Raw genomic sequence first — 15,574 nt, forward strand, 5'->3', positions numbered from 1 at the left:
TCCCTACCCTTTTGCAGGGAGAAAGGACCAAAGCCCAGGGTGTGTGTCTGGAAGCAGACACAGTGTGGTATGTTGCTGACTTAATGTCATCCAGAGGCTGTTCAAAACACGAATTACTCATGTGGTTTTATGCTAGCTTGTATTTAGGAAACCTGAACTAGACCATGTGAGAGATGTTCAAGTGAGATAGGGCTGGGCAGTGCTGAGGGTAGGAGACATCATCGTGCTGGACTTCCTTCATCTTCTCCTTAGGCAACTGAGTGTCTCCTGTGGTCTCTGCTTGGCAGGCTGCATGGCAAAGGCTTGCTGTCTCTCAGGCTCCTTCCAAAGGTCTGAGGTGTCAGATTGCAGCAATGTTAAAAGTGAAAGATTATTTTATCTTTATATACTGCAGGATTGCACATTTTGCCTCTGTAGACCATTGCAAATACAGCAGGTTTTTAATGTTTTTCTATTCTTCCTATAAATAAGACCTTTCATCCTGTATTTTGAAAGCTCCCTGCATCCCTGCTTTAACATAAGGATTATGGGGACTTCAGAACAACATTTCCATTTCTCTCCTTCCTCAGGGCTCTGTGAATCTCAAGTGCCATTTCCCACAAAGTCAATGGTTTGTGTGGCCTCTTTTCTCTCTGTGGGCGAAGTTGTGTACTTTTGATTATTCCTATAAATTGTTTAGGGATGGGGAGCAGAAATGAGATGAAGAGTTGTCTATGCCAGCACTACCTGTTCATTTCACCTGCATGCAGTAGCCTCTGCAAGTTGAATGCTAGCAAATCTGTGGTGCCCCTCTTTTTCTCTTCTGATTTTAGCTTTTCCATAATGATCCTCCCAAAAGGAGAACTTTCTGCCTTGTTGTGCCTGGAAGACTTCCTTGAATTTTGCAAGCGATACAGAGATGTGTTGCAAAGTTGTTGTGCTCAAAGAGAGCAAACCGATTGCTTGTTATCTGAGCAGGGTAACTTGCTCTTCTCACCATTTTGAGCCAGGATAGCATTTATTTGTGTGCTGTCTTTCCAAGCATCTCTGATAGGCATGGGCCCCTGAGAGATGCTCTGGTGCAGTTTACAGCATTTTCCCTTTACTGACGAGCAGTTGACTGAGGGATCTCTTTTGCTATTACTTATTTATTGAGCTGTGGCAGAGTGCTGCCTATGAGCACAAAGCAAACTGGGACATTGAGCAATGCAACTCACACCCACCCTGGATAATGCAACAATGTAGAGGTGCTTTTAGTTTTCTTACCTCTATTTTTTATATATATATGACATAGCAAACAGTGCTCGTCTCCACAAATGGAAAAATACAGTTGACTCAAAGAAAAGGGAATGTGTAATGAGCAGCACGTGCTATGACAGTGGTTGATGCCCCATTGGCACCCATCCTCATACGTGAAGGAGAAAGCCTTTCTCTCTATGGCTTTTCCTTGCCTCCCATTAGGTAGGGCAGTAGTAGGGATGACCTTGTGCATCCCTGTCTGATCCTCAGAGCCACAGAGGGGTGAGCAGAGACTGGTCTGGGGATGGGAGGAAAGTGGACATGGAAGGGGTGATGATGAAAGACCAGTGAGATGAATGACCAAGCGATGAATGACCAGTGAGATCCTGATCTCCATACACAGCCTTGTCTGACTCAGGCAACCAGCAGAGCAGGCTCCAGCCTGCAAAAAATGTTTTGCTTGTAAGCCTCAAAGCAAGAAAGTGTACTAGTCATGTTTCCCAACAACTGATGGTGTCAACACAGTGAAAGGAGTGAGCTGTAGTTTGAGAGGGTGCTGTGGACATGTTACCCTCTGTGGACTGGACATGGAACAAACCCTGTAACTTGTACCAAGGATTACAGCTGTGGGCTTTTATTTCAAGATTTCATTGCTGTTGCAGTCAGTCAACCTTCAGAGTCCCTCTGGATGCTGAAGATAGCATGTGCTGACCAAAGTTGCTGTATGGGTGACCTCTGGGAAAAGAGATTTTGCTTTTGATCCAGTTCTATTTTCACATTACAGGCGAGAAAACCCACCCTTGAAATTGCTGCTTTGCCGAGTGCATGAGCAACGAAGTGGTGGCTGCACAGAAGGCTACCCATAGAAGGTGGCCTGGGAACAGTGGGAAGGGTCCCTTTGGACATCAGTGGCACATCAGACTGGGTGCACTGTGTGCAGTGAACAGTTTGAGGTGGCCCATTCCCTGTTCCATAATTAACTTTGGTGGAACTGGGATGCTTACGTGTTTGTTATAAAAAATTTGTCTGCTCTTGGTTGAACAATTACTTGCTTCTGACATGCCAATAATGAGTTTTCATTCACTGCTCACCTCCCTGGCACATGATAGATATCTTCATGGTAGTGCCTCTACTCCCTGGTTGGGTGATTGTAGCTGTCTGGTTTGGGATGGGAAATATACTTTCTCCAAACATTCTTAGCACAGTTTTGCTTGTCTGTGCATTTATCAGTGATGAGTACAACTTATTTCCACATATGGTGGGGTTTTATTTGCCTCTAGTGTTTCAGGGCATTGCAAATGTCTAAGATCCAGTTGAGAGAGAACCACCATATCATGGCTGTGTTGTAAGGCTTGGGAAATGAGGTGAGGCATTCATGCTGTTTGATTTTTGCATCTTTCAACACTGAAGTGGGTTTAAAACATCTTTTATTTTTTATTTTATTTAATGCTATAAACACTATTTGGGTATGAAGAAATGACAAAAGAACTTGCTCCAGCAGAGATGCTTCCTGTACACGAACAGTAATCAGAAAAGATGCTGAGCTTAAGCCATGGGATTTGCAATGATTACCATCTCTCTGGGGCTGGTAATGAGGAGCTTGACAAGTGTCACAGCTTATCCATCACCAGCAATGGTCCATTAAAATGTCTGCTGCTTGGCTTGCGTCTCCTGGGGGAAGAGGGGCAGAGGAGTGGGCCGCTTTTGAGCACTGTGGTCCTGGTTCTGTGCATCTGGTGCTGGCTACCTCTCCCATATCACCTGGTGTCTGACCCACTGCTAGCCAGGGATGGCAGGCTGAGGTCCTCAAAGAACTCGGGATCCTCCCCATTTTTGACATCCCTGACTTTTACTAGATGTCAGCATTCATCCAGTGTTACTTTTCCTCCTCCACACCTTGCTGGGTATCAGAGGTCTCTGTCTCCATATGCCTTTTCATATTACTCTTTGCTTATTGAAGAAGGGGGAAGAAAGCCAGGTGGTGTCAGGCTCCATTGTGCATGCTGCCAATTCACCCTCTTACCAGCCCTACCCTGTAATTTTTTGTACGTGATTAAAGGGGCATCATTTCACTTTCTGCTGTAAATGTGTTTTCAGAAATCTCTAACAAGGTTTTGCAAGTGTGTAGAGAATAACTGAAGAACTCCCACACTTTCCTCTTCTGAAGATGAAACCTCCACATTTTATTCTTTTGACTAAAAACCATGAACACCTGACCTACTAGGTAAAAAGCAGATGGTAGAAGCTTGAGGGATAGTGTGCACACACACAACATCTGCTATGCAGATAGTATTCAGAAAACAATGGTATCAGAGCCTGTTGCATTCTAAGGGCTGTAAATTGTGAAATGTCTTTAACAAACACAGTTCTCAGAATGGGACCTAACCTCAGATTTGACTGCCCTGAAACGCTGGAGCTGGATCTAGTTGTGGTGGCTTGATAATGCTTTGCTCCTTACCCAAAGGTTATTTGAGGTTAGTGGGAGATGATCCACCTGATCCCCAGTTCCTCATGTCTTCCTTCTGCTGTTTCCCAGAGCAGGCCTGTTGCCTGCATGAGTAAGTATCCCTAGGTTCTGCTGTGATAGGCCAAGGCCTGTTTCTCTGTTCTGCCTTATCTTCATTATGTGTTCTGTGCTCAGAAAGATAATAATTCCTGAATACCAAGCTTTCCATGGTGACTGCTCAGCAGCCATCACATGATCTTCAAGATACAAGGCCAGCTGCTTTCATTTACACTGGATAAGATGCTGGCCTCTGAGGCTTATATGATCAGCTCTCAAACATTAATAATTTAGAAAAATATTTTGCCTTTCACATTCCAAGAAGTGAAGTTTATGAGGGCTACTTCTATAACAAATTATTTACAACAAATTTTACCCAAATTCTTTTCCATTCTTGAGCGTGCATCTTAATCTCTATGTTGTATTTTTATCTTTTTTCCTCTCATATGTTCTTGTTTTGTGCCTTTATAGATTCAGCATGGCTCTCCAAATGGAAAGCCTCTTTCTAAATATGACTCAGCATAATCAGCCTTTACAAGGTTCAAAACTCTTCAGATCATGACACCTTCATACTGTGAAAATGGAAGTTTAAGATCATCTGCTGCCTATAGTACATTATTTATCTCATAGGCTATTAACTGCACCAATTTGTACAAGTTTAATGTAGCAAATGTCAGATGTTGTTTTCATTTCTGCTTTTATTTTGCTTCACGGACAAAATTCTTATTGATTTCAGTTGTGGCAGATTAAGCCGCGCATATGTTTCATTTTCATGAGACAGCAAAAATGTATTTCCCTCTTTACTGTGCCCATCTCATCTCCTGTAAATATTTCTGTGCCTCTTTACAAAACTCTGCCACTCAAATTTTGGCATCTTCCAAGTCTCCTTCCTCTGCTCACGTTGTCTAAATCCCAAGTATTTGCTCAGACTGTGGCCTTACCCAGATAAGTGTCCATCCCAGCTGTGTGATAGAGAGACTGCTTCTGTTTGCTAGGAGGTGAAATAAGGTATTGAATAACAATGTTTTTTTGTGTCACCTGAGTTTTGAGGTCAGACTGTTAGGTGTTTCACAGGCTTGAAAAGCAGCAGATTGCTAAATGGTATCAGCAATATACAGTAGATTGTGGGGAAAGAAGTACAAGCTTCTGATCTTTACATTTGCCTGAACAATATCCAGAATGGAACGATCAGCAATGAAACTCTGGTTTCTGAGCATCCAGGGACAGACGGCTCCTTTCCATCCTCAACAAGAGCAACTGCTTTGTAGGGGAGTTCCTAGGGTCACTGTGGCATGGGTTGCCCACCTTTCATACATAAGATCTTAAATAAACCTCTGTCTTGACACGTGGTAACTGGGGTTTGTCTTGATGATCTGTGAAAACCACAAACTCCTAGGACATGGATCTTGAGTAACTGTTAAAAAGACCGTTATCTGAAATAACCTAATGTCCATGTAATGTACAGGCCTGTCCTGCTAACATTGAACATGCAGAGATACTAATCCCTTATGCCTATGTATAATGTTCCTATCTTAATCTAGATGGATGGAAAAGACTTATACTTCTAAGCTACTCTATATTAATGAAAAACATTCTTCACTCCTGTCCTCCAAACACACTCTGCAGCTGCAGGGGAAATAGTCTCTGAAGCAGGAGTGAGACCACGGTCAGACCTTGAAGAGGTCTTGGAAATGTCAGTGGACTGCATACACTCTATGTGAATTAGAAGTGAATCAGTGCAATCTGATAAAGATCTGGTTGAAACTGGGGAGCACTGAGCATCAACGGTCTGCTTTCTCTTTGGAGGTTAAGACTGAGTGAGAATCAAGTGGGGATTCCCTTGGAAAGAGCAGCAGTCTTCTGTGGTCAAGGACATGCTGCTGCCACCAAAGCTTTGGTATTGGCTCCTAAAGTTACAAAGCAGGATGTCTGAAAATGTCCACTTCTGCCCTGACAGGTCAGAAACAAAGAGTGTGGTGGCTGATCTACTCCCAGAGAGAAACATGCAAATCTGTTTTCAACAGAGCAGCCTAGCTGTATACTTGGTGTAAGCCTGATTAAAGACAGTACGTGCATTATGAGGTCTCTGTTGTTACAACTGTGTTGCTAAAGCTGTTGAACATAGGCATTTTTTCTGTGTGGTTACAAAAAGCTAAAGTGACAAAAGTCGTCATAGTTGACATGTAGCTGCACAGGTAAAAATGCTTTTGTGCAGATAAAACATCTCCAGGACATAAGAACAGCTGAGTTAAGATGACCTGATAGGGAGAGAGAGACGCTCTGTTTGTTGTAAATGATGTCATTGCTGATTTTTACCACCCTGGGGTATGGCTCACAGGTCACCTTGAGAAAGCAAACAACTGCTCAGAAAAGCTTAGGGTTTTTGAGTCATCCTGTGGAGCATACACTTTGGTCCTAATAAACATTATTTATACCTCATTGAAACTCAACTTCTTTGATTCTAATTCTGTGTAGAAATCAACCATTATTTTTAGATCCTCACGCTGAATGGAGTTCAGATGCATTTTATCTGCTCAGTGACCAGTTGTGCTGGGGTCATGTTCTGCCTATTATTAGGAATATGTGAATTTAATAAAATCGCTAGTTTTTATACAAGTAAACTGTGTTTTTGCTTGTCAGATAGGTGTGATTTCACCTATACAGTTTCTGTGTTAAAGACGTTTTCTTGTGTTTCACCAAAACCAAATACTAGTTTGGGAGACCGAAAGAAGGGTGGGAAGAAGCAGAATCTAAGTAAAACATATGTTGAATGGGAAAAAAGTCAGTCATCCTGGGTTCTGGGCCTGTGATTATTTCCACATGCCTGGACTGTATTGCTGTGTTGTGTGCCATTAATGTCATTAGATGCTTTATGCCAGAGTGGATTTCTTGCACATGCTGATGAGATTGCAGGATTGGGACCTTAATGAGTAAATGCTACCAGTGCTGTACTGGCACCATGAGGGTGCATGCTGCACATGAAGGTCTGCACCCTTTCAAGACCCCTTCTTGTACTGCATGTGTGGTCACTTGTCCGTTCAGCCCAGCAGTTCCCATAGTGCTGCTAACTGCCTAGCTGGTTAAACCACCCTCAGAGAGCAGAGTTTGTCCTCAGCCCTTTCTAAGAAAAGCAAACAAGAAGACTGGGCAATGAACCCTCACCTTGTAAAAATGGGTATTTTTAACTGATGGTTGGTGCTGGAAGAAGACATAGTTAAAAACAAGCGTAATGTTCCTATTCAGAGGTGTCTGTGTGTTAGGAAGAAATGCCAGCCCTTCCCCTTGTTTTTGTTGGGGTTGGTTTGTGAGAACATGAGACCTTGGGAGCCATTGCCATTCCCTTTGGTTCCTGGTGAAAGGAAAAGAGATTTGATTGCTCCCTCCAGATAAAAATAGAGGATTCTTTTCCCTTTCCTTTGCTTTTTTTGTTGTTGTTTGAGCCTGCCAGATTGGTCTGCTCTCTGCTCTCCAAGTGCGTAGGCGGCGCAGAAGAGGATGCTGAGACAAAGAATGAGGGAGGGACAAAAGAGAAGTGAAAAAGACCTTTGGATTGGAGGCACGGTGTATGGGAAGAAGAGAAGCAATGGCAGAGGCAGCTCTGTTTTGGTTTGCAAAAGTTTGCAGCAGATCAGATGAAGCTGTGGTAGGTCAGAGACACTCAGTCTACATGCTGTAGTGATGAATATATCAGCATGTCTTAGATCTTAGGCATACAGGCATTTTTCTGTGTTTGCGGTAATTTTATGAAGCTCATGTCCTCTTGATATCTGATCCCTCCTGGAAATCGGGATGTTGGATGGAGGAGAACATGACTGCTGCTCTACACAGTACAGTATCTGCATTTTACATTCATCTGCTTTGTGCTGTGATAATGTAGGTCCAAAACAATTGGCATTTTGTGAAGGTAAAGCTCGGGGTTATTTTTGTACTATTAAATCCTGTTTTCCTGAATTGAAGAACCAAAACTCATTTCTCATTCCAATAATAGCTGCCACCAGTCTACTGCATCTGGCTTGTGCCCTTTCACGATACTTTTGTGAGACCGAATTACATGTAAAATGTCTTCTGAGTAATAGCAGAAAGGAGTTAAAAGATATAACAATGGAGGAAGGGTAAAATTCAGATACAGCTTGAAAAGCCACAAAAAATCTAGGATGGGGAGATACAAGACAGCAGTATCTGGTGAGGAGAGCAAGAGGCTGGAGAAGGGGGACCAACAGATGAACAGAGGGAGTGGGAAAGGCCAACACATGTTAACAGGTGTTACATGATTTATTTTGCATTTATACCTGCAAGATTCATCTTGCCTGGGCTGGAAAATTCAACCTTGCCATATGTTTTGCCCTTGGAGTGTTTGACTTCCAGCTCCGTTGGTACCTTGAAGTTTAATGTAAAAGAGCTTGTGAAAGCAGCCCTAGAAAGGCAAGTTTTGTAAACAAACCCCATTTCCTGTAGGATAGCCCTGTAGCAGGAGGCAGGGAAGTTTTGGGGTGAGAAGGGGTGCAGGGGGAGCCAGTCCTGTAGGACTTAAGGACTTTATTCTGCAACCCCAGGAGCCTTTTGAAGCCCAGGCTTGGGTTGTGGGTGCACATGCTGGGGGATGCTGTCTTGTGGATGTGTGGCGTGGTCCTTCCTGCCCGTCTTGCCCTTCCAGATGATTTATTTTGGCCCATGCTGCCCTTCACCACCCTCTCTGAAGGACTTTCTACAGGGTAATAAAAAGGTGTTTCTCTGCTGGGCTAATATTTACATCACAAACACATATGGTGCCTTTGCTTGGTTACAAACATCAGTGCATGCAAGTGGGAGGCTTTCCTCAGAAAGGGTGGGACAGGAAACAGAGGTTATTCCCTCCTGTTACTGTATTTGCTGAGAAAACCCTCTAGAAATTACATTTGTAAGTTGAGGGAACATTATTAAGATTACAAAGTCAAGCTCCCAAAGCATGCTGGAGTGGAGATTGCCTATCTAACCTTCATTTGTCCCTGGTGCCGGTGCTTTCTGATTACCTTATTTACCTCTTTGGTTTCACAGAGCTCCTGCCCGTGCTCTTTACAGAGGGCATTGAAAGAACATTGTTAGAAAGAATTAACCCATTGTTCCTATGGTCCTCATTTAACTTTTTGCAAAGCCTCAAAATACACTTCTTTAGCTCAGGCAGAGGCATCGCTTCTTCCTACAGCAATGCTGTGGAAAAAAAGGTGTTGTTTGCTCAACAGTGACATGTTAAAGGGAAAATGTCATAAAAATGCTGAGGATTCCAGCTGGTAATTTCATTTTTCAGTGCCGAGTTTGCATGTTGCCTATGATAAAGTGTGAATTAGTTACTTGTATTATATAAAAAGTAAATACATTGCACCAGTATCCCCTGTAGCTCTCTGTGGAAAAGTACTATGCTTGTATAGCTAAAGGCTGTCGTAGTGCCTCATCGCATGGGATGGTACTGTTCAAAGTTTCCAGAAGTTTAATAACCCCAGAAATGGGCTTTAACGAAGAGATTTCTCACTCTTGCTGGTGCTGTGCTGTGCTGTGCCCCCAGCCAGAGTAAAAATAAAGATATTCACATGAGACTAAAGAAAATGGTTGCTTTAAGATAGAAGCTTCAGTTTTCTTTCTCATTCTTATGCTTGTTCTGATGGCAACTCAGCTTCCTTGACTGAATGTTATAAATCAGCATTTTATATATATTTTTTTAATTACAATGATTCATTTATCTTTGTTTTCCATTATACCTGGATAGGCCTAAGATCCTTTGAATCTTGTGCTTGAAGAGTTAGTCTGAAATGGCAGCAAGAGGCTAAGTTATTCATGTTAATTTAGCATATAAATGAAGGTCAGAACTGGAGGCATTTGAAGGCTCAGTTGGTGTCATGCACAGCATGAGGCTTTCCTACAGGAATGGTCTTTTGGCAGAGTCCAGGAGATCTTGCCCCAAAGCAGGCACAGGTTTTCTGTATTATGTGAATGCTACTTTTCAGAAATGCTATTTAGTCCAAGGCAATGCTTTATGGCAAGGCACAACTGACACTGAATTGTCATTTTCAGTCTCTGCTACTGAGTTTTCTCAACAGATTATCCCAAAAGTATTCAGGGAGGAGGGGCACTCTTGGCTTCTGGAGCATTAATTTCTTTCCTGACACCTTCATGCACGGAGTCACAGCCTTTGAAGACAAACCCAGCTTCCAGTGGGGGCTTGGCGAGTGTTCTCATTGCTGATAGAGTAACTTGGCCTAAGGTCAGTTCAGTTCCTTGGCTTGGAATTTCTTCTTCTTGCTCAGCCTCCTGCCCCTCTCCAGCACCGCTGTTCCCCTCTTCTGATCCTGCAGATGGTAGCACAGGAGGTCAGGATAAAACGTGGAGTGTTGGCAGGGCCAGGGTTAAGCCTGTGCCAGCTTTGTCTTTTCATGAACAGGGGTTGAAGCCCCCAGGCAGTTACATGAGACCTCAGGGTCTCCTATCCCTGCTGTCCCCTCTTCACCTAATCAATTTGCATCCTGGACATCCATTACAACACCTCGCTGATGTCTTCATTGCCCTACCAAGAGGCAACCTTTACCACTGCGCAGCTGCAGCTCCTGTCACTGAAGCAAACACAACTGATGTCTCATTTACGCTGAGTGCAAATGTGAGGTGGATATTCACGTAAAGATTTTCCCTGTCCTTAAATTCCCCTTCCTGCTGTTCCTGCAGAGAATTCCACTGGAGTAATTGAATGCCTGCGGTAGCAGTCGTGGTGCTGTAGTTTGCAGGTTTGAGTGGTGATTTTGATTTTAAGATTTTCAGCCAGGATTTTGAATTTCCTTTGACTTACACATTGAGAATGTGGCTTTCATCCAGAGTTGCAGCTTTATGGCAATGCTTAATAATGACATAGAATCATAGAATAGTTAGGGTTGGAAAGGACCTTAAGATCACCTAGTTCCACTCCCCCTGCCAACTCATTATATTCTCAGATGCCTGCATAAGCATCAACTAATCAGCATACCTTTTGCTAGGGCAGTATCTGTACCCTTGCATTACAGATAGAGAATTGAAAGTAGAGACATGTCTTTCATCTAAACCTCTTCCATTAATGCCAATAAATTAATATCGAAAGGATGCATAGAATGGCATAGGTCTGGTCCCTGTTTCTTGTACACTAGCATGCTGGTGAGATGTTTTCTTTTGGATGCTTTATTGTTGAGAATATAACTTTTTCTTTGGAGTTAGAGTGGCAGAGATGCTTGGAGGAAATCTGCTTTTGGTACAGGTGAAGTTTCCTCCCCCTAACAGCAGTCAGAGAACTGTGCTGGGAAAACGTATTCCCCTAAATTCTCCCATCTTCCCAGATGAGACGAGAATGAAAAAAGACAATTTCTAATCACTCTGCTACCATAAAGTCAAATGCAAGTGGCAATAGAGAAACTAAGAGCACGTTTTTAAACATAAAAATCATTAAAAGAAGATTCCCTGTTCTTAGCAAGTATCTGATTTCCATAGTTCCCTCCTTTTCCCCATACTGATATTCAAGGAAGCTTTTTCAACCCTTTCTTTAGGGGGAGGTCTCTACAATCAGCACCATTAAAACCCCCATCAAGAGAAAGTTTACTGCTTGTTTTGTCTTGCTTGTGAAGAGTAAATTCCAGTTCTCCATAGACCCAAATCCAGTGCCAGAAGAGTTTTAGTTGTGTGAGGCTCACACGAACTGGAATTCCATTTTCCTGGCCTTGCCTGTGTACTCTGTTATCTTTTCCTCGATCTCTACGAGATGGATTTTTCATCCTCTTTTCCTGTCTCTTTGTACCTTTTTCTGTGTCTCCTCCTGTGCAAAGCATGTCTATGCAGAGCTGGTTTTCCCTGCCAAGGTTCCCCTGCAGATATCTTTGCTGCTTTCCCTATACTGATTGGCCATGTAGGGGTGGCTTTTCCCAGATCGTGGTGGATCTCTGGCCTCGTCCTTCCTTGACTGCTAGTCTTCTAGCCAGGACACCAGGGAAGCAATGAAGGTATTTGTGACCCCATGACTTCATACCCAAACCTGCTGCCCAATGTGCAGGGCTTGGGGTTTTATCCCAGGAGGAATGAAGAACGTGCCCTCTTGTTTGCTCAAGGCCACTTGGAAAGATCCAAGGTTTTAGTCTAATATGCAGCCTGATGACCGTGAATCTACCTACAGAAGTCTTTTGCAGCCTCAGCATCCTACTCTTGCAGTTAATAAGTATATTTAGCAAGATCAGACACTGCCTCAAAATAGTCCTGCAGCAGATTCCTACTGGCTTGGACAGCAGCACTGCTGCTTGGCTGGAGTTTGCTGGATGCTGTTCACAAATGGGAATGGATTTAGGGGCTGGGATTCTGTTGGGTCCAGCCCTTATATCTTTGTCAGTGATTTTGAAAGGAGCACAAATGGGGATGATATTGAGTTTTTAAACTTGATGCCAAACTGGGAGGCCTTGCCTGTATTGGCAAGGACAAAGAAATGCCCTAAGGGGACCTAGAGGTATCAGCAGAGAACTGTAAAATAAGAACTGTGTTGTCAATCGGTTCTCTCCATCTAGAAAAAAATCAGAAACACAAAAGACTGAAAAGGAATTTGGCAAAGGGCAAGGTTTGAAATGGACTTGGAGGTGATGAGCACAAATCAGGAGTAGGTTTCAGCATGACATGGCTGCGAAGGAAAGATTTACCATATGGCAGATAATCCTAGAGGAATTATCATGCAACAGGGCAGACAGGCTGTTTGACTACCATGGATGGCCTTGTGGGACTATGTCCCCCAGGAGCTGCTCCACAGCAGTGTGGGAAGAGCAGGAGAGGGGATGCTGGATTTTTTTTCTGAAAGAAAGAAAAAAAAAAAAAGAAAATAAAGAAACCACCAATTTTAAAATTAATTGAAATTGTCATTTTCTGCCAAACGGGATGACTCATTTTGGCAGTTTGCCCTCTTGAACCTCCCCCTCAGACAAACAAACAAAGCCAATAAGTTGCAAAAAATAATCTGAAAAGATAACAATCCAAAATTTCCCTTTTGGTATATTCAAAACAAAGGGCTTAATGGTGCTTTTTTTTTTTTTTTTTAGACATCATTTCAGAGCTGGATTCAATGACCATAACTTGAAAAAATGAGGTAAAAATAACTCTGAAAATAAAATGCTTCATTTTGAGTTAAAGAAACATTTTGTTCAGTGAGACGCACAAAGCATTCGGTTTTGGGCCCACATGAAATGATATTTTTTTTCCTAGCAATCTCTTGGTTGAGGCAGTGAACCAAGAAGTCAATTATTCACAGAGCTGTAGCAAGGTTAAGGTAAGGATGGAAAGCAGAGCTGAAATGAGGAACTGAGGGAGAACGTCCAAGTCAATCTCCATTCCTCCAAGTGAAATGTGGTGGTTGATGGTGCAAGCGCCCAGACCCTGTGCCGTCACCCAAGAGTGTGGGCTGCCTGCCATGAGACATAACAGGCAATGTCCTTGTGGCATCCGTGGGAGCAGAGCAGGGTGCTGTGATCCAAGAGATGTCCTGAAGCTGCTGGGGTGTGGGGACCACGCTGTAGTGCTCCTAGGGATGTGTCTTCACCCTGCACCGCTGCTGCTGTAAATGCAGCATCATTTGGAAAGGGGAGGGGGGAAAGAATAGAAGGGAAAAAAAAAAAAGGAATTCTTCTGCCAAGAAACTGCCATAAGCTCTGCAGAGTGTGACTTTGGGCAGTGAGGAGCATAGCAGGCTCAGCTAGAGAAGAGCTGCTGCCTGGCTCTGGAGTCCAGGTGCAAGCTGCCTCGGCTGGGCAAGCAGGAGCTGGTGGGTGAGCTTGTAGTTGTGCCTGGCTGCTGCTGGGGGCTTGGGAAGGGTTCCTCTCCCAGGTTGGAAAAGGTGGGCACAGCTTTCCTCACGCGCACAGTGTTAGTGCAAGCACCCTGCTTTTCGGCTTGGGCTCTTTTTGCAATGCATTTTTATTTTCTTCTCTCCAGAAGTGCTGAGACCTCAGCACCCAGCCATCCTAAGCAATAACCTTTACAACAGGCAAGAGAAAACCTTATTTCTTGACTTGGCAGAGTCGAGGCAGTAGGATGACAGGATTTGCCCAGCACCATGGTAAGAGTTGGGAGGCAGAGCTGCACTTGTGGCTGCAGAAGATTGATTCCCGCTCCGTTGCGGAGTAAAGAGCGACTGCGGAGTGGCATAAAGATGCATGAGCTAGTTTTAAACTGGGGTATACTGCTGCTGGCTGTGGCAGCTCGGTGCCTGCTGACTTAATTTACCCTTAGAGCAGTGGATAAGAGAGAGGCAGGAAGGTGTGAGTGTGGGCAGGGGTGCGCGGTGCTGGAGATGGAGAGGAGGGAACGAGCAAGTTCCTGCATGAGCTGTAGGGTGCAAAGAGGAACCGAGGGACCATCCCTGTCTGTGGTACCCTGCACACCTCCCTGCACTACCCTCGGCATCCCCCTGCTTTTAATAATGCTGGCCATTATCCATTGGCAGAGGTAATGAGCTGGAGAGCAGGAAGCATTGTATGTGGGCTGAGCATGCAAGCCTCGCACAGAAAGAGTTTAAGGGGGGTAATGTTTTTATTATTACAGTCCGTGGCAAGCCATTCTGCATTTCAAGCACTTTGCCATTGAGTAATTCATAATTTACCAGCAGAGGCCAGTTTGAAGACTCTGGTGCGGTGATGTCTGGTAATGCTTCTTTTTTTTACTTTATTTTTCCCCCCACTCTAATGCACTCCAAGGCTTTGCACTGGGATACCAACCCCTGGGGAGTGAAAGTTTCAAATGGCCCAAGCTGTTTGATTTTCTAAACGAGTTCTTGCATTTTCTTCCCCGTGGAGCTGGCAGCGCCTCCTGCTTTGTCCGTGATGTTGCCAAGGCGCCGGGTACCGCCGGGTTTTGAGCCCCCTCCGGCAGCACCGTTGGCGGTGGCATCGCGGGTGGATGCCGCTGCCGACCGCGTTCCGCTCCGCGGGACGGTGCGTGCCGTGCGCGGGGGGCGGGGGGGCACGCCGCACCGATGGAAGGCCGGCAGCTATTTCAGGAAGCCGCGAAGTCTCCTCCTTCTTATGTAAATAAACATGACAGCTCGCAGCGCCGGTGCCGCGGCGGGAGGCGCGGGAGTGGGTGGCTGCGGCCGGCGCGGGGCAGCGGCTCCCCCCTGGGCCGGTGGCTGCGGGAAGGGAACAGCCGCCGGTGGCGGTCCCGCAGGACTGCGTGGCCATGGGCGGGCAGGTGACGAGGAGCCTGCTCTACGGTAAGGACCGGGGCAGCGGGCAGGGCAAGGTGCGGCGGGGTGATGCGGCTGTGTCAGCGCCGTCCTCCCGAGCATCCCGCGGCGGAGAGCGGCCGGCGGGAGGCAGCCGGGCTGGGGTGCGCTGGGCTCGCTGGGTTGCCAGGGACGAGGGATGAGCACCTGCCTGCGCAGCGCTGGCGGGTTGCGGGGAGGTGGCGGGGGCGAAAAGAAAGTAACCGTAGGTGTGTGCATGTCTGACAGGTCCCACGGGGAAAAAACAGCGAAGCAATGGTAGAGGTTACTGCGGGGCGGCTCAGCAGGCTCTCCAAACCTTATTCTTCCTTTCCACCAGCAGTTTCTTCTTAACACACACTCTGGTGTATTTCGTTTTAAATTGATAAGGTCTGGGATGAACGCTGGTTTGAATTGACTGATATTAGACACAGCTAAAGCCATTAAGTGCAGCCCGCTCGTTGCGTTTGCAGTGTAAAAGAGGGGGGAGCTGGAAAGGGACTGGAATATCCTGCACAAGCCAATGCTACACCAGGATTTGAATCTACAGAGAATGAGCAATACTAGCCATGTCCCTGTCTGTGGAAATCTCATGCCATAAATACTTCTGTGAGAATACTGCACTCCTTTAATATTAA

The 15,574-nt window shown here is 45.0% G+C and overlaps 1 protein-coding gene across 5 annotated transcripts in view; it reads left to right on the top strand.

The window, feature by feature from the left end:
• NEURL1 (neuralized E3 ubiquitin protein ligase 1) overlaps nt 1–15,574 on the top strand; it is a 228,775-nt gene that overhangs the window by 121,561 nt on the left and 91,640 nt on the right. Inside the window, exon 1 of one of the 5 annotated variants that reach the window (XM_061372605.1) lies at nt 14,253–14,377. The exons of 2 other annotated variants lie outside the window; for them this stretch is intronic. In XM_061372605.1, coding sequence (XP_061228589.1) covers nt 14,371–14,377 — 7 coding nt within the window. In that variant the 5' untranslated portion in view covers nt 14,253–14,370. Of the gene's footprint in view, nt 1–14,252; nt 14,378–14,597; nt 14,760–14,781; nt 14,946–15,574 lie in introns of those variants that run through there. 2 more of the 5 variants (XM_061372602.1, XM_061372604.1) reach the window with 2 other exon arrangements.

The sequence above is a fragment of the Neopsephotus bourkii genome, unplaced genomic scaffold, assembly GCF_033783945.1.
Source record: "Neopsephotus bourkii isolate Nb327-2 ecotype Australia unplaced genomic scaffold, CSIRO-AGI_Nbou_v1 NB_1615, whole genome shotgun sequence".
In the NCBI taxonomy this organism is placed as follows: Eukaryota; Metazoa; Chordata; class Aves; order Psittaciformes; family Psittacidae; genus Neopsephotus; species Neopsephotus bourkii.